The sequence below is a fragment of the Armigeres subalbatus genome, chromosome 3, assembly GCF_024139115.2.
Source record: "Armigeres subalbatus isolate Guangzhou_Male chromosome 3, GZ_Asu_2, whole genome shotgun sequence".
Lineage (NCBI taxonomy): Eukaryota > Metazoa > Arthropoda > Insecta > Diptera > Culicidae > Armigeres > Armigeres subalbatus.
In genome coordinates, this window is record NC_085141.1 from 33030526 (window position 1) to 33048103 (window position 17578).

General features: G+C 41.9%; 1 protein-coding gene across 11 annotated transcripts in view; it reads left to right on the plus strand.

The window, feature by feature from the left end:
* Positions 1-17578, plus strand: part of LOC134226616 (myb-like protein U) — an 84263-nt gene that overhangs the window by 57528 nt on the left and 9157 nt on the right. For 10 of the 11 annotated variants that reach the window (XR_009983517.1, XM_062707499.1, XM_062707501.1 and 7 more), the window contains 4 exons: positions 11508-12188; positions 12253-12678; positions 12744-15741; positions 15809-16540. Coding sequence is in view for 10 of the 11 variants with exons in the window: in XM_062707499.1 (XP_062563483.1) it covers positions 11508-12188; positions 12253-12678; positions 12744-15741; positions 15809-16540 (4837 nt within the window). In the remaining variant the exon portion in view is untranslated. The remainder of the gene's footprint in view (positions 1-11507; positions 12189-12252; positions 12679-12743; positions 15742-15808; positions 16541-17578) is intronic. The other variant, XM_062707492.1, reaches the window with a different exon arrangement.

The window sequence follows — 17578 nt, forward strand, 5'->3', positions numbered from 1 at the left end:
TTTCGTCAGCTTTGGTCACTAAAGTCACTATTTTGAGCGGCATTGATCGCTACCAGCCCTGTAATATAAGGTAAACAGAGGAGGATAATGGTTTAAGGCGAACACAGGTGATATTGCCTTCTTTAGATGAACGCATTTGACCGATATAAGACGATCCCCACCAGTGCGTAAATAAAGCCAAAATAGCAACCTCTATCATGACGCGAACTCGCACCGGTCGTTGGTAAACGGGTTTGGGAAATGTAAACGCAACCTTCGGTGAATAGCGAGTTGGCAAATTTGGCGACCCGCTCCAACCGTTGCCAAACCACACACACGGAAATATAGAGTAACGCATAAATAAAAAATGTGCCGTCTTCTGAAAAATGGTTCGGTTATTCATCATCAAAACCATTGTGATGGAGGTCAGTTTAGTTTGGATTTCAACTGATTGGTGGCGCTAGTGCATATGAAATAACCTGATAGGTTAGATATCTCGAAATCTGGAATTTTAGAATATTGGCGTCTTCTACAAAGTTGTTCGGGCGGTCAAAACTATCATGACGAAAACAAGTTTATTTTGAAATACAACCGCATGGCGGCGCTAGTGAATTGGAAATAACCTAAAAGCTGCGATCATTTTCTTCCAAGTCGAGTCAAGTACGAGACACTGAAGACAACCTTACTGTTGAGGTCGAAATACGTATCTGTCAAGATACAATTAAGTGGTGGAATTCAATGGGATTGTTTAAACTCGTCTTATGACAGGTGAAAACATTCCACTAAAAAGCTCAAAATAATTTTCTTATCAATAACCTAAAAGGTTAGATATTTCGATAGTTGAAATCTTAAGAATATTGCCGTCTTCTACAAAGTTGTTCGGATGATTAAAACCATCATGACGAAAGCAAGTTTAGTTAATAATACAACCGCTTGGCGGCGCTAGTGTATTGGAAATAACCTGATAGGTCAGGTATCTCAAAATATGTAATTTTAGAATATTGCCGCCTTCTACAAAGTTGTTCGGTGGTCAAAACCATTATGACCTATGCAGGTTTAGATTAAGATATAACCGCTTGGTGGCGCTAGTATATAAGAAATTACCTCGGAAATTACCTGCTAGGTTAGATATTTCGAAAACTGAATTTTTAGAATATTGCCGTATTCCACAAAGTTGTTCGGGTGGTGAAAACCGTCATGATGCAAGCAAGTATAGTTTTAAACACAATCGCTTAGCGGCGCTAGTGTATAAGAAATAAACTGATAGGTTAAATATCTCAAAATCTGGAATTTTCAGAATATTGCCGTATTGTACAAAGTTACTTGCCATAAGACGAGTTCGTACAATTCCATTTAATTCCACCACTTGGTTGTACCTTTGACAGATACTTATTTCGACTTCTACAGTAAGGCCATTCTCAGTGTCTCGTACTTGACTCGATTCAACTCAACTCGAGCGCCAACGAGTATTGCGGTTTCAAACTAAACTTCTGGTTTTGACTACCCTTTTAAATCTTATATAACATAACCAACCTAACAGATAATTCGGATAACTTTGTAGAAGATGGCCACTTTCTAACTCTAACGGATTTAGAAATATTGAACCTAACAGGTTATTTCTCATACACTAGCGCCACTATGCGTATGAATTCCAAACTAAACTAGTCTCCATCATAAATGTTATGGCTACCCGAACAACTTTGTAGAAGACAAAATCTTGCTAAGTCTTATAGATCTCGAGATATCCACCTCACTAAATTATTGCATATAAGCTAGCACCACCTAGCAGATGTGTGTCTAGCTAATCTGATAATCACAAAATGCATTACGCACATACTTATATTACAAAAGTTGGAGCGCGTTCTGAAAGATTTGAAAATAAATAATATTTTTTTCCTGATTTTATTTATTTCCGTGTTTGCCTCAATAGCAACCGGATATTCACCACCGGTGCGAAGCATGATTGCACTTCAACAACCTTGATAGAAACAACCGGTGAGAGAACAAGTGCATAAATAAAATATGAACGCATTTCGTTCCTATACTAGACACTCATTTGGATACACATCGGTGGGGATCGTCTAAGGGAACCAGAATTGATAATTCGACACGGTTGTTTCATAAGGGCCAATGTCGCAAACGTAAACAATGCCTTCTCCTGCAAATTCCTCAACAACTAGGACTGCTCTCAGCTAACAACCACTTGGAACTGGTGGCGCTCCGCGCCTTCTATCGAACGGAAGTGGAAAATACCGCCAGAAGTCTCTAATCTTCCTGAAATCAGCAGAAGAAGTCAATGTTTACGTTTGCGACTTTCGCCCTTTTGAAACAACAATGTCGAATTATGGACACTATAGGTTCCATAGACGAGCTGAGGCGAAGGCGAGTGTAGCCAAACGAACTGTCAGTTAGTGTAGTCAAACGAGCATGACGTCACTATTGCAACCCGTCAAATTCGCGTGGTACACTGTGAAAAAGCGGAAAAACACACTTAATCGAAATAACCCAACCGTGCCTGCGCTCGTCTAAGGAACCTTTTCTCGCAAAAAGTCACTATTTTTAACTGTTTTGAAACTATTGACTATTTTTGAGTGAAGCTTTATGTATAAGTCGGATGATGTTTGTTCATAGCGGAAATGAAATTACGGATCTTGGAAAAATGATCGCTCTGAAACTTCGCCAGCCATTTTACTCGCTACTCTAATATTGGCATTTCACCAGTAGCTAATTGACCTTTCCCGTCAAAAATTTAATTTGCTCAATCGATTATTAATTTTATTCAAAGTTAACTTAACCCATATTTTTAAGCCTCTAAGTATTTTAAAATAAAAACAAAATATTTAAAAGGGTTTTTTTAGATTTGCCTAACATTCGCACGATTTTGAACGAACAGCGGGTGAATTTTGTCAGACCGGTTCACACGTGCAGCATTTTTTCAACTTTTGTTTTGGATTTTTTAAATAGTTAGAGGCTTGAGAGCGAGTCGAAAGAGAGTGAAAGTTGACCTTAAATAAGCCAAAGAATCGATTGTGACAAAAAAAACGAGATGCAGTTTTTGACGGGAAATGATATAGATATTATATACAGGGGATAAAGTTTCCCCATTTTTGAAGATTGCATGCGCTGAGATACATCGAAAATGAGAAAAGTGGATCAAGCCTGCCCAGTCTCCCCTATCAATTGCACTATTGGCGGTTCAGAATAATCTTTTCAATTTTAGATATTCTTCCTTGTGCTTCAAGAAAACCAATAGTTCATCAACTATCAAGGCTTGTTATTTAGTGCATACCTAAAACAAACATGCTTATCAGTTTTTTTTTATAACAGAAAATTGTTTTATCACAAAGCGGTGCTATTTTGGTAAAATAAAAATATTTATTTTTAAATCGAAATAATGATAGTTGCTTCTATTATTGTACTGCTCGAATTGAAAAGCGATGCTTTAAATATGTAAGGGATCCTCAAATTAATTTTGCTGTAAGAACATGAGAAAATAAAAGCCGTTTTCCCTCCCAACTTTGATCAATATTTTGGAATTTTTCAAAATAAATTTGGTGATAATTTATACATTTGAAATAGCATAAATGTAAAAGATTCAAAGCGTGATTTTTTTAGATTTTGTTATGTTCGTTATATTTTGATAACTTTTGAATTTGAAGACGAGCCCGACGGTTTTCATAATTTTTGTTTCGTTTTCTACCAAAACGATCCGTACTGATGTTCCTTTCGAACTATAAATTCCTAAAACTCCCTAAACCAAATCAAATCTGCATCTTTCTTAAGTAGGTGTTCAGCTAATCCAGTGATCGTAATTTTCACTCATTCTCACGAGATTTTTGCCTACAAGTCATTTTTCGGGGAAGAAAAACAGGTCTTATGAGTAATAAATAACCATGTTTCGTTCACTTAAAGTGGCGCAAACGATTGACTCATAGTTTTTAGTAGTCCTTCTTTTGACTGATATTTAGTAAAATTTCCTTGGTATAAAAAGAGAGGGCAAAAGTTAGCGTGCACGATTTTCGTTTCTTTTCTGAGTCCGTTATGAGAGAGTGGTGAGTGAAAGATGGTTTCCGCCACAAATTTCGAAAAAAAATATTCTCCCTCGACACAAAAACGCTTAATTTCGTCTCATCGAAATTGCAACTGAAACTGAAAGTCACTATTTGGTCACTTTTTCTGCAACTGAAAGTCACTATTTGGTCCCTTTTTTCGTCAGCTTTGGTCACTAAAGTCACTATTTTGAGCGGCATTGATCGCTACCAGCCCTGTAATATAAGGTAAACAGAGGATAATGGTTTAAGGCGAACACAGGTGATATTGCCTTCTTTAGATGAACGCATTTGACCGATATAAGACGATCCCCACCAGTGCGTAAATAAAGCCAAAATAGCAACCTCTATCATGACGCGAACTCGCACCGGTCGTTGGTAAACGGGTTTGGGAAATGTAAACGCAACCTTCGGTGAATAGCGAGTTGGCAAATTTGGCGACCCGCTCCAACCGTTGCCAAACCACACACACGGAAATATAGAGTAACGCATAAATAAAAAATGTGCCGTCTTCTGAAAAATGGTTCGGTTATTCATCATCAAAACCATTGTGATGGAGGTCAGTTTAGTTTGGATTTCAACTGATTGGTGGCGCTAGTGCATATGAAATAACCTGATAGGTTAGATATCTCGAAATCTGGAATTTTTAGAATATTGGCGTCTTCTACAAAGTTGTTCGGGCGGTCAAAACTATCATGACGAAAACAAGTTTATTTTGAAATACAACCGCATGGCGGCGCTAGTGAATTGGAAATAACCTAAAAGCTGCGATCATTTTCTTCAAGTCGAGTCAAGTACGAGAGACACTGAAGACGACCTCACTGTTGAGGTCGAAATACGTATCTGTCAAGATACAATTAAGTGGTGGAATTCAATGGGATTGTTTAAACTCGTCTTATGACAGGTGAAAACATTCCACTAAAAAGCTCAAAATAATTTTCTTATCAATAACCTAAAAGGTTAGATATTTCGATAGTTGAAATCTTAAGAATATTGCCGTCTTCTACAAAGTTGTTCGGATGATTAAAACCATCATGACGAAAGCAAGTTTAGTTAATAATACAACCGCTTGGCGGCGCTAGTGTATTGGAAATAACCTGATAGGTCAGGTATCTCAAAATATGTAATTTTTAGAATATTGCCGCCTTCTACAAAGTTGTTCGGGTGGTCAAAACCATTATGACCTATGCAGGTTTAGATTAAGATATAACCGCTTGGTGGCGCTAGTATATAAGAAATTACCTCGGAAATTACCTGCTAGGTTAGATATTTCGAAAACTGAATTTTTAGAATATTGCCGTATTCCACAAAGTTGTTCGGGTGGTGAAAACCGTCATGATGCAAGCAAGTATAGTTTTAAACACAATCGCTTAGCGGCGCTAGTGTATAAGAAATAAACTGATAGGTTAAATATCTCAAAATCTGGAATTTTCAGAATATTGCCGTATTGTACAAAGTTACTTGCCATAAGACGAGTTCGTACAATTCCATTTAATTCCACCACTTGGTTGTACCTTTGACAGATACTTATTTCGACTTCTACAGTAAGGCCATTCTCAGTGTCTCGTACTTGACTCGATTCAACTCAACTCGAGCGCCAACGAGTATTGCGGTTTCAAACTAAACTTCTGGTTTTGACTACCCTTTTAAATCTTATATAACATAACCAACCTAACAGATAATTCGGATAACTTTGTAGAAGATGGCCACTTTCTAACTCTAACGGATTTAGAAATATTGAACCTAACAGGTTATTTCTCATACACTAGCGCCACTATGCGTATGAATTCCAAACTAAACTAGTCTCCATCATAAATGTTATGGCTACCCGAACAACTTTGTAGAAGACAAAATCTTGCTAAGTCTTATAGATCTCGAGATATCCACCTCACTAAATTATTGCATATAAGCTAGCACCACCTAGCAGATGTGTGTCTAGCTAATCTGATAATCACAAAATGCATTACGCACATACTTATATTACAAAAGTTGGAGCGCGTTCTGAAAGATTTGAAAATAAATAATATTTTTTCCTGATTTTATTTATTTCCGTGTTTGCCTCAATAGCAACCGGATATTCACCACCGGTGCGAAACATGATTGCACTTCAACAACCTTGATAGAGACAATCGGTGAGAGAACAAGTGCATAAATAAAATATGAACGCATTTCGTTCCTATACTAGACACTCATTTGGATACACATCGGTGGGGATCGTCTAAGGAACCAGAATTGATAATTCGACACGGTTGTTTCATAAGGGCCAATGTCGCAAACGTAAACAATGCCTTCTCCTGCAAATTCCTCAACAACTAGGACTGCTCTCAGCTAACAACCACTTGGAACTGGTGGCGCTCCGCGCCTTCTATCGAACGGAAGTGGAAAATACCGCCAGAAGTCTCTAATCTTCCTGAAATCAGCAGAAGAAGTCAATGTTTACGTTTGCGACTTTCGCCCTTTTGAAACAACAATGTCGAATTATGGACACTATAGGTTCCATAGACGAGCTGAGGCGAAGGCGAGTGTAGCCAAACGAACTGTCAGTTAGTGTAGTCAAACGAGCATGACGTCACTATTGCAACCCGTCAAATTCGCGTGGTACACTGTGAAAAAGCGGAAAAACACACTTAATCGAAATAACCCAACCGTGCCTGCGCTCGTCTAAGGAACCTATAGTGTCTATATTGATAATGCCTTCTCTTAATGAACACATTTGCCCGGTATGAGGCGAACATCGGAGATAATGCCTTCTTTAAATAGATGCTTTTGTCAGTTTAATGCGAACAGGTTTATCGCTGGCAAATTTCTGAAGCAACTTTTTCTACCCCTTTATTCTGTTTAAATACATGTTCGCTAGCCGTCTCAAGCCCAGTCGACGTGGGCTGAAATTTCCTCCAGCTCCCTGCATTGAGCATGAGAACGTGCTTCGAAATTCTCACCTCAGCTTAAACAGTCTTTAAAAGTAGCACATGATATGTAATGGGAGTTTTTGGACCGAGAACTATTCGTTCTATACTGTTTTCAAACAGCTTGAATTTGATGAAACGAACTGGGAGTCCAACACGGTGAACCTTGTAAAAGGATCGAAAAATAAGTAAGGATCAACGATAAAAATTCTCTTAAAAATTGTGTAATTTACTCAACTGGAGTCGCCCTGCTATTGAATAAGTCGTAAAACAAATAATAATCATTCACATAAATTATAAATAAATTTCTATTAATTATTTTTTTCATTGAAATAAACTATAAACTTGAGATCAAGACTACTGGGGTACTGGCTCATTCGGGGCAGTGTCCCTATCGGGGCGATGGCATTCGGAGTAGGCACTCATTCGGGGTAATGGCGATCGGGTTAGTGGCCTTTGGGGTAATGTCATTTAAGGGTAATGGATATATTGGTAGTGCCATAAAGTCGAAATGGTTTCTTCTTTCAATTCAGGAATTTGATTGGTTTAAGACACAAGAAGATATTTCGCTTCTTTCAAAAGGTGCATTTGCCCGGCAGACGGCAAGAGGCGATATGATTTCTTCCTTCAATTCAGCTATTTGCTCGGCTTAAAGAAAAGGGCTATAATAACCCCTTATTTTAAGGGATGCATTTGCTCAACAGAAGCCAGAGAGGATATGACTTCTTTCAATTTAAGCATTTTGTTCGCTCGGTTCAATGCAGGGGAGATATGGTCCTTTCTTAGAAACCATTTGCTCATAAAAGGAGGCATGGGCAAGTTTTCTGGCTTGACCTTACATGAAAAAAAAACTAATGTCAATTTTATTTAATGCGGATCTATCTTGCTGGTAAGTGCGTCAACATTTCAAATGGTCCTGTTTTGACAGGAAGCTTCTTTATTTTTAATTTGTCAAGCCGTACAATTCTGTTCCTAATTATCATGTATTGTCCATATATATGAAGGAAACCACGTAACTGAATGGCTCTACAGTCTACAAATCTTACTTATCATTACACAGCTCAAATAACAATTATGCCAAATGACCTTATGCCAAACGACCATTATGCCAAACGGGGTACAATCGGCGAAAAAGCTTTTACTACTACATTTGGAACGAGCTCCCATACGAAGCCGTGCAAATATGTACGTCATCATTTTGCTGTTAACATTTTCCATCATGCACTTGGATTTGGCCTTCTTGCTCACCTTCTATCTATTCTCATTGGTCGGCTTTGGAACATTTCGTTGAATGACATTTAGTCGAATGACATTTGGTCAAATGACATTTTGTCGAAAGGACGTTCAGTCGAAGGGACATTTGATCGAATGGAAATGGTTTTCTGATTCTTTTAATTGATACTCTTTCTTCCACTCATAGCAACCAAACATAATAATTATTCGTTAATTATTGGCCGAAATTTAATTTCAAGCAAATGGTTAAATGGCCTAATGTCTATTCGACGTCTTTCCGATTAAGTGGCATCTGACGAAACATCATTGAACTAAAATGTCTTTTGAACAGATGGTATAGATTCATCGTAATCGGTTAGATGTGTTAATGTCAAAGTAAAGATCAAGACCAAGACCACTTAAAGGTCACGTTTGCGGAAAAGCCATCAGAATCCGAGTACCAACCTCCACCTTTGCAAATTGAATATCCTTCGGATGCTTGATTTGTCCAATCTCACATGTGCTTTACTGTTGTATATCCACAGTCAAGCGAGTACACATTGTTTATTAAACGACGGGTTCATTTGACCAAATGTACGAAGATTCATAGTTCTAAAATCTGATTTCGACTAAATGTCCATTCGATCAAATCTCCTTTCGACCACATCTCTTATGTCTCTAGTGGACTAAAAATTCATTTTCGACTAAATGTCCATTCGACGATATGCTGGGATGTATCGTGTAGTTAGTTTGATGGATGTTAAACAAAAACACAATCGAACGCGCAGTTTTACGATCTTTCTATTTTGGTAAACATACGTTTAACATCGAGCGTTTGTTTTGGAAGCAATAGTTTCTCAACAGCTGCTGCGTTCACTGGAGAAGATTTTTTTTCTCTCCTAAGGCGAATATTCACAAATGCATCATGCGGGAATCTTGAGAGTTGAGAATAAATTGTCACTTGACTTCTTCAGCATTTATTTGATCGGTAAGTGAACGTTCAACCAAGGTGTTCGATGGCCCATCATCAATGAAAGCCAGTCTTGTGATGCTTTTATTTCCACAGATCAACGTCACTGGAGTCATTCTAAATATGATGGATACATCTATTCATAACAACGATGCTCTCACCCGCTAAAGAAGTGAATGATGACGCTCTCGACTTTCGCCCATATTGCACCCACAAAATGTTGTCGGTGTTTGACTCTTTTGCCTGTATCCACGGTTGCTTACTGGTGGGGGTGACAGAGCGGTCACACTGGCTGAGTTCGAAGCAATGACTGTGTGTCTTGATCTAGGGATTGATCCGCTAGTTGGTAAGACCTTTCCTTCTACTTTTTTGTTCCGGCAGTGAATCGAATTTCCAAGCTTGGGTATTTGTTGCCTGAGCTGCGGCTTGATTATGATTTCTTGTGTTGTTTGTGGTCTATCTTAGGTCCCTTTTTGTTAAAGCTTCTGGTCCCTAATCGTCGAAGACCATCAATTTTGGTGTGTTTTGTTTTCTTGCAAATGCTGCTAATGTCCGATCTCTCAACTGGAAGCATCCCTATTTCGCTCGAGGTTACCAACCGGTCCCAGACGACATTCTTCACGTAGCGTAGCATGTTTACGATGATCCTCCAAAGCTTCAGCTTTTCCAGCACTCGACTAGTCATTCTCACTTACCTTTTCAAAAGGACCTAATTTAAAAAAAATCAATCATTAATTTGAGTACTGCAATCAAAAGCTTCCATATTGGTCTGCTGATTGCACTGTATTGCATTATTAATTCATGAAAAAAAGTTACTTAGGTCCTTTTGAAAAGTTAAGCAAGCATTGTTCATAATTCAAGACAAAAATTTCCAAACGACTTGTCTGATTTTATAAACAAAGATTCAAACGACGATTTGACGAGTCCGATCTTACACGAAAACCAACATCAGCAACAGATAGCGGAAACCTACCTACCTACCTACCTATTAATGATGTTAGTTTGCGTGGGAGAGCTATCAGATTCGTTAAATCGTCGTTTGAAATGAATCTTTGTTTACAAAAGCAGATAAGTCGTTTTGAATTTTTTTTTTGAATTGAGGAATTTTAATTTTAAAACAAAGCATAACCGCGCATAACCCTTTTCATGCGAAATTAATCAAAGAGTCCACGATACTTTCATTTGGTTGCCTGAGACTATTTTATGACGATCGCGACATTTTGCAACTACTCGTACCATCTGTTATGAGCGTGATTCCCTCTCCTTTTGCCCTGAAAGCAGTCCCCATAATTCCGTCGTTGATTGTTCGCTGTTGATCCCATCCAGAAAATCAGCCATGCTTTTCTCTTTTTCTTCACGGATGGTCTGCCTGCAGTCGTTTCTAGTCCTCTGATAATCCGTGCAAAGCTTCACGTTCGATACCACATACTCAATCGAATTAAGTTGCGGATGTCCGACGATAGACAAGGGCGTGCCGTCACTGGGTTTGTCCATGGTCAAAAGGTGCTCGTATTGGCTACGATTTCTTACCTTAAGCACGTAGGTATGTTGCACCTCGTGCAACATTCTATCCTTTTTGGCGCTTTCTATTGTTCCCCGGCAAAAGATTCCACGGAACAGTGCTGTATGGAAGGAGTTGTCCGAAGTCCTGCATACGCATGATCAGAAGAGTGTGTTGCTGTCCCACCTACTGTATTTGGGTTTATTCGATCCGATTACTGTGTCTTTATTGGGTTCCGTAGGTCTCTAGGCGGTAGGAGTTGCCCATGGCCAGCTCCATCGCTTGGCGCACGTGCCGCCAACCGGTACGGGCGGGGCTTGATACGCTCGAGACGAAAACGAACGACGACATCATGCCGCATCTCCCTTCTTCTGTTTTCTCTCCAATTTATTCCTCTTCTTTTCTTTTATTCCTTCTTCTTCCTTATTGATGATGATGATGATCCCGTCACATACCCATACAAAGGTTTGAGCTGGACGAGTTATCTCGAGAATATATAATTTACTACTTTCTTCATTTCTTTCTATACGTTCTTAGTTCTTTCTTATTCCATGCCTTCACTTCTCACACTCGTCTCTGATTTCGCATGTGTATGTCTCACTTTACACAATGTGAGGGAAAACAAAATGATAAAGCTCAATTAATTACAGTTCATGAAGAAAAATTCCAAAAAATGTAAAATAAATCTGAGATAAGAAACGATTTTGCGTGATGTAGAAAAAAATCACAAAAGACACCGATTGTATCGATGCATGCGAACGACATTCCACTAACCTCCGCGCTTCTTTTGCACTGATCCATCAAGTTTTCCACATTTTATTAGGCCACCCATTTCGTAGAAAAAATATCTTCTTTCTAATTGTTTGTCATCTTCCTTCCCAACCACACAGGAACTTCTCAGCTTTGCCGAGATGGAAGACAAGGAACAAAACTTTCCCTTTACGAGCCGCGCGGTCCAAACGAAACGTGCCTCGGGTCGACCCACCCAGGGTGGCTCTCTGCAGGATCTCCCGGAAGCCAGCCTTCAGGAATATTACTCGGACTTTTCCTTTACGCCCGACTGCGGCAATCGTAGTGCACCGTTTTCGCAGAACTGGCGGCGGTGTCAGGGGGGTAGCTCCGGTGCCACCAGTGTGGGCCCCGGCGGAGGCGATCGGGCAACTAATCCTCGCCAGAAGCGAACGACCAGCTCGGTTTCGTCCCGGCAGTGGGAGGGTGGCAGTTTGCCCAGCAACGTAAACGTGGAATGCTCTTTTTTCAATGATGTTGGGCATCATCATACCACCGGAACGATAACCAAGTTCAAGAAGCGAGACGGAGGCTCTAAGAGCGACTACGGCACAATGGTACTGACGGCACCGTTAATTACCAGCGCCGGTGCAGCAGAACTGATTAGTGCCGTGGCCGATATTGCTGGTAGCACTGGCATGTGCGGCGGCATGAAGAATACCGAATCTCAGCTAATCGATGGCTGCGGAACGGGTGTCGGTTCGGGACACACCGTAATCGATATGGGGGAGCTGGAATCTGAAGAAACTCGTTCTCTGTTGGCTGATGATGCGTTGCAACAGGTTAGTATTACAATTCAAAAATATTCTAGTTATGTCTTATTTATTGTCGTTTTGACCGTTGAAGACCTTATACGACTCTGGTCTGGACGACTTTGACGGAGGTGGCGGCGATCTGTACGGCAGTAGCACAACAACCAGCGGTGGCAGCAGTACAACTGGTGCGGCCGGGACAGGTTGCAGTGCGATAAAGAAAATACCTCGTCATCCTGCAGCCAGCTACACTAGTCATGTCAATCTGGAAATCGGTGAACCATCATCGACGGTGCGGCCTTCCTCGGTTCATCATGTTGACAAGACTGTCTCTCTACCGCTGTTGGAGAGCAACAGAAGTGTGGAAATTACGCCGATCCAACACGGTACGAAGTACCATGCGGTCAAGGTTATGTCCAGTGATAGCATCAAAAGCGACCAAAGCCGGGTGATGATGACCTCCAGCAATACCAAATACATCGCCACGCAGGGTATTGGACAGATTATGTCACAGGTAAGGGTGTGTGTTTTGAACTGACCTTGATTGGGTGATCGGTTTCTAACGTCTGGATATTTATTTTGCAGCATAAATGTCTTGACGAGAATGGTAACTCGGTTCAGCAGCTCAACAGCGGTTTGGGATCGTCATCATCGACTGCGATAGTGGGCACCGGATTGGTTGGAAGTGGAAATAGTACTTCGGTGGGTGGGATCGGAGGGGGCAAGAAGCGGAAGCCAAAATCAGATCGCAACACAGTATTGGTTATACCGGAAAAGATTGCTGGATACCGTGGCAAGGATCACGATATAGAATCGTTGGTTTGTTATATTGAAAACAAGGACAAACAAAAGGACAATGGTAATAGGGGAAGTGGTGGAAGTGGATCAAATCCGAAGAATGGCACCATAGTGAAGGTCGGTAGTGCAAGTGTAGAAAATGGAGTTTCCGAAGAAAAGGTGCCGAAAAAGAAAAATGAAAAGAAGAAAGAGAAAGCCAAATTGAAGAAAAGCAATTCGTTGGAAGAGCTGAGTAGTTGTAGCAGGAAGAAACAGCAGGCCGAGGATGAACAGAATACTCAGAAAAATCATGTTGGAGAACAACAACAGCAAATAGCGGTGCAGAAATCGCAGGATGCGGAATCGGCTGTGACGCTGAGAAGCGGTAAAGGCAATAAAAAGGCTCAAAACAATGTGAGTAGTAGTTTGGCATCTTCGGTGTCGTCTGCTTCCTCGACGACGTCATCACATTCGTCAAAGGAAACATCAGTCACCGGTGGGAAACGTGGAGAGCGCAGGTCGTGGGGAACGGAAGAGCTTAGCTATCTGGAAGATAGCCAAAATCAGAATCTACAAAGCGTGGAGAAATTAGAAGAAAAACCTACGAAAAAGGAAAGCAGAAAAGAGTCCAAAGATAGTGCAGAATTGATGACGCCTATTTTTAATGCTGGTAAGAAGCGCGACTCATTACGAATGTCCGTAGAGTCGTTGTCAGCAATCAGTGCGGGAGTGGGAGCGGAGACAGCAGAGTTCCATGTAGTAACCAAGAAAAAGAAAATGAAGAAAAAGTCTCATAGTTTGTTCACGGAAGATCCGATTTCTACTGCTACTGTTGGCTATTCGAATGTGGCTCCAAATGCCAACAATAGACGCCATCTAACGGCTAGCCAAAGTTATAATCTGGGAAGCTCAACGATCCGGAATTCGAATATTAGCGGAAAATACCAGACCAGCAATACTTTCACAAACGATCGAGATGTTTATATGAACTCTTTGACTATCAGTAATGACGTCTCTAGAAGGAAATCGACGTCATCGGTTCCACCATCTGAAAAGTCTGATTCAAGTGATGCAGACTCTGTGCAATCGCTCCCTATCGAACCAACGCGGAAGCAGCAACAGCCTCATCAAACCGGTGTTAGTCGGCAGTCCGTCGGAGTTCCTCAATCATACGCCGACATCGCTCGAATCCCAAACGCCGATCGAATCAATAACAATCTCATTGGAGCAGTATCCAATAGTAGCACGTCACCATTGGACAGCTCCAGTGTCGAAAAATGGCCACGAGTTCAAATGGCCACCGAGGAAGATCTCGCCCAAGCACTTAAGTCGCCCTCCGCGTTTCCCGAACTAGTCCCAGAATCGTCTTCATTGCAGCAGCCTCAGCAGCAGTCGCAACCGCCGAATCAGCAGCAATATCAACAGCATCAGTATGTGAATAGTAGTGTTAATAGTGTTAGTAGTAATAATGTAGGTAACAATAATAAAGCGACTTACTCTCAAAGTCTGCTGATATCTACTACCAAAGCGGCGGTGGAAGAGGATGATTCATCCAACAGGTTACAGCAACAGCAGCGATTGGCAACGGCAGCCAGTGGAAAATTAGTTAGTAGCGTTAACAGTGAGCATAGTGTAAATAGTAATAATAGCAACAACAACAGCAGCAGTTCTAAATTAGCGTTACACAAATCGAAAAGTGTTGACACGAACGATATTTACTACTCTAATGAACATTACCCTGCACTGGAGAAGACTGTCAAACCGGCAAAAGCGGCTCCCACTGTTACTGCGAATAGTAACAGCCTTCAAGAACCGAAAACTTCCTCCACGGGTAAGGTGAGCCCTGTGGTCAATGCCGGACAGTTCCAGCAAAACGCGCTCCCGCAGCCTACTAATGCGCCGATGGCAACTACGACGGTTATCTCTGGTAACCCTATCGCCAGTAATGTGACCGGTGCCAAAAAATCGAAAAAGAAAGATTCACTCACGACAACCACTACCGCCGTCACTGCTGCTCCTACTGCTCCGTCGATATCTCCCAGTGAAGTGGAAACGATCAACAATGCCCGGAATGTTGTGGCGATCCAATCATCTCTGGACACCATTAACAACAATAATCCACTACTAATTGAGAACATCGATAATGTGCTCTCAGCGGACTTCCTCCAGAATAATGGCATGCTGAGCCGAAGTCCCAATGGCGGCTTGAATCCCCAGCAGCCCACACAGAGCACTCCTAAAAACAGTACTAATAGCACGAGTTTTGCTTCCTCTGTTACGTCCAATGCAGTTTCCTCCAAGCGAAGCAAGAAGGAAAAAATGTCCTCCACGATCAGTCATAATTCCGTTTGTAATATGAACACTGCGGGTCTTAATTCTGCAGCTACTATAACTGCCAACATGAATCATCGCCCAGCCGTGATAATAATGAATGACCACAATGAGTCCAACTCAAGTCACGAGTTTACTTTCGGTTTCGATATTGACCAAGAGCTGCTCTTTGGCGACTTCCAGGAAGATGAAGTGAGCATGCTTGACCAACAGTCGTCATCGCAGCACCAGTCATACCACCATCACCAGCAGAAGCCTTCTCAGCATCACACCGACAATGTTCCTTCGCCAACGAGCAATACTTCGGCGCAATCCACCGATCTCGGTTACAGCTCGTTGCAACAATCGTCCACTTCGACCGCATCACCAACCTCTTCCAACTCGTCACAACACAAACCACTCCACCATCACTACCACAATCAGCCCTCTCAACCACAACTGGAATCATACGAGCTGCTTCACTCTACTGACCCTGGTAAGCGAACATAATTCCTTTAACGGGATTTTTTGACAGTATTCTGCTAAATTAAATACATTTTCAGACACCTATCGAGACAGCATCGAGCACAAATATCATCAACCACCGCCACCGATGGTACCGGCGATGTACACTCAGCCGCCACCACAACTTCCTCCACCCCATGTACTGGCCGCTCAGCAGCAATCGTCTCGTCAGTCTCGCCCGGCCGGTCCGAGCCACTACAATCTGCCGCCACCGGTGATTGCGGCCCATATACAACAACAGCCTCCACCAGCGCTTCCAGTCGTCGCAGCCAAACAGGACACCGCCACTAACACACCGGCGATCATGAGTGTTCCACCGCCGCCTCTGCCCCCGGCAGTGGTCCCGGCGGGGATACAAGCTGTACAACCAGTAATCCTGCCATCTGGACCACCACCAGCTGCTGCCATGAACGCGACAGCCACTTCCAGTAGTTGCAATGCGAGTTCTGCCGTTGTCGCTGGCGTCAGCGGTAGCAGCAGCAACGACAGCAATATCCATACTAGTCTCAACAACCAAACGTTAGCCAGTAGTGGTGGCAGCAGTAGCAGCCTCAACAGCTGCTCGTCTACGTCGCTTCAGCAGGAACCGAAGCCTCAAGGACAGCAAGCGGTTCAACAGCTGCAGCAGCAGCAGCAGCAGCAACAGCAGCAAAACACCGTGCAACCTCAGGTGCGGGAGAAAATTAAGGAGATCAATCTGAGATTTATTGCACCGGAGCAACTCCAGACCAATCACAATCACGACAAGATCGTGAACTTTGTCGGAATGGGTGAGTATTCAAACTTGAAGATAAGAATGTTGATTATTTGCATATTGGATGTGTTCCTCGAAAATTTGGAAATCTAGGTACGATCACAAATTCATCTTATCTAAAGAATAATGCATTTCGAGAGAAAAATCGAGAACTTCCTTTGCACAGTTTCAACTTTTTGCAAGGCATAACTTACATTATATATGATAGTTGTGTCCATAGTCCATACTAACACTCATTGATCAAAAACACTGAAAAAACGATAATTCAGGCGAATAATAATGTCATAACTTCCGAGTCTGCTAACATCCGGGGTCACTTGGGCTACGTTTTTCGTAAACGCTGCAATCATCCGTTGTTGAGCTAACTCGCAGTTAAAATCTTCAATTGGTAATCAATCTTTGTAATGACCCAATGCAGCGCTCTAGCCAGTGCCTCACCACCGTGTTTAAATAGCTCTCCTGGTAGTTGGTCAACCCCAGGGGATTTGTTGTTCTTCTGCAGGTCAATCTCCTCCTGGATTTCCTGGAGATCCGGGGCCGGTCAAATTATGTCCTGCGCGCGTTCTCCCAGGTCCATCACCATACCGCCATCTTCGTCTGCCACATCGCCATTCAGGTGTTCTTCGTAGTGCTGCCGCCACCTTTGGATCACCTCACGCTCGTTCGTAAGAAGGTTCCCGTTTATGTCCTTACACATATCAGGCTGTGGCACGTGACCCTTAGGGGTCGTACACATATTACGTAAGCATTTTTTCTGGGTTTTTCGAACTCCCCTCCCCCTCATGTAAGATTTTTTTCATACAAATGATTTTTTATTTAAATGGTGCGTAAGAAAATGATGGACCTCCCCTCCCCCTATAAGTGCTTACGTAATATACGGCCCCTTACGTGAACGGTTTAACTTCTCATAGAACTTTCGTGTGTTATTAGCGCGGTACAGTTGATCCGTCTCTTCACGGTCTCGATCTTCCTGCTGGCGCTTTTTCCTCCGGAAAATCGAGTTTTGTCTGTTCCTCGCCGGTTTATATCGTGCCTCGTTCGCCCTCGTGCGGTG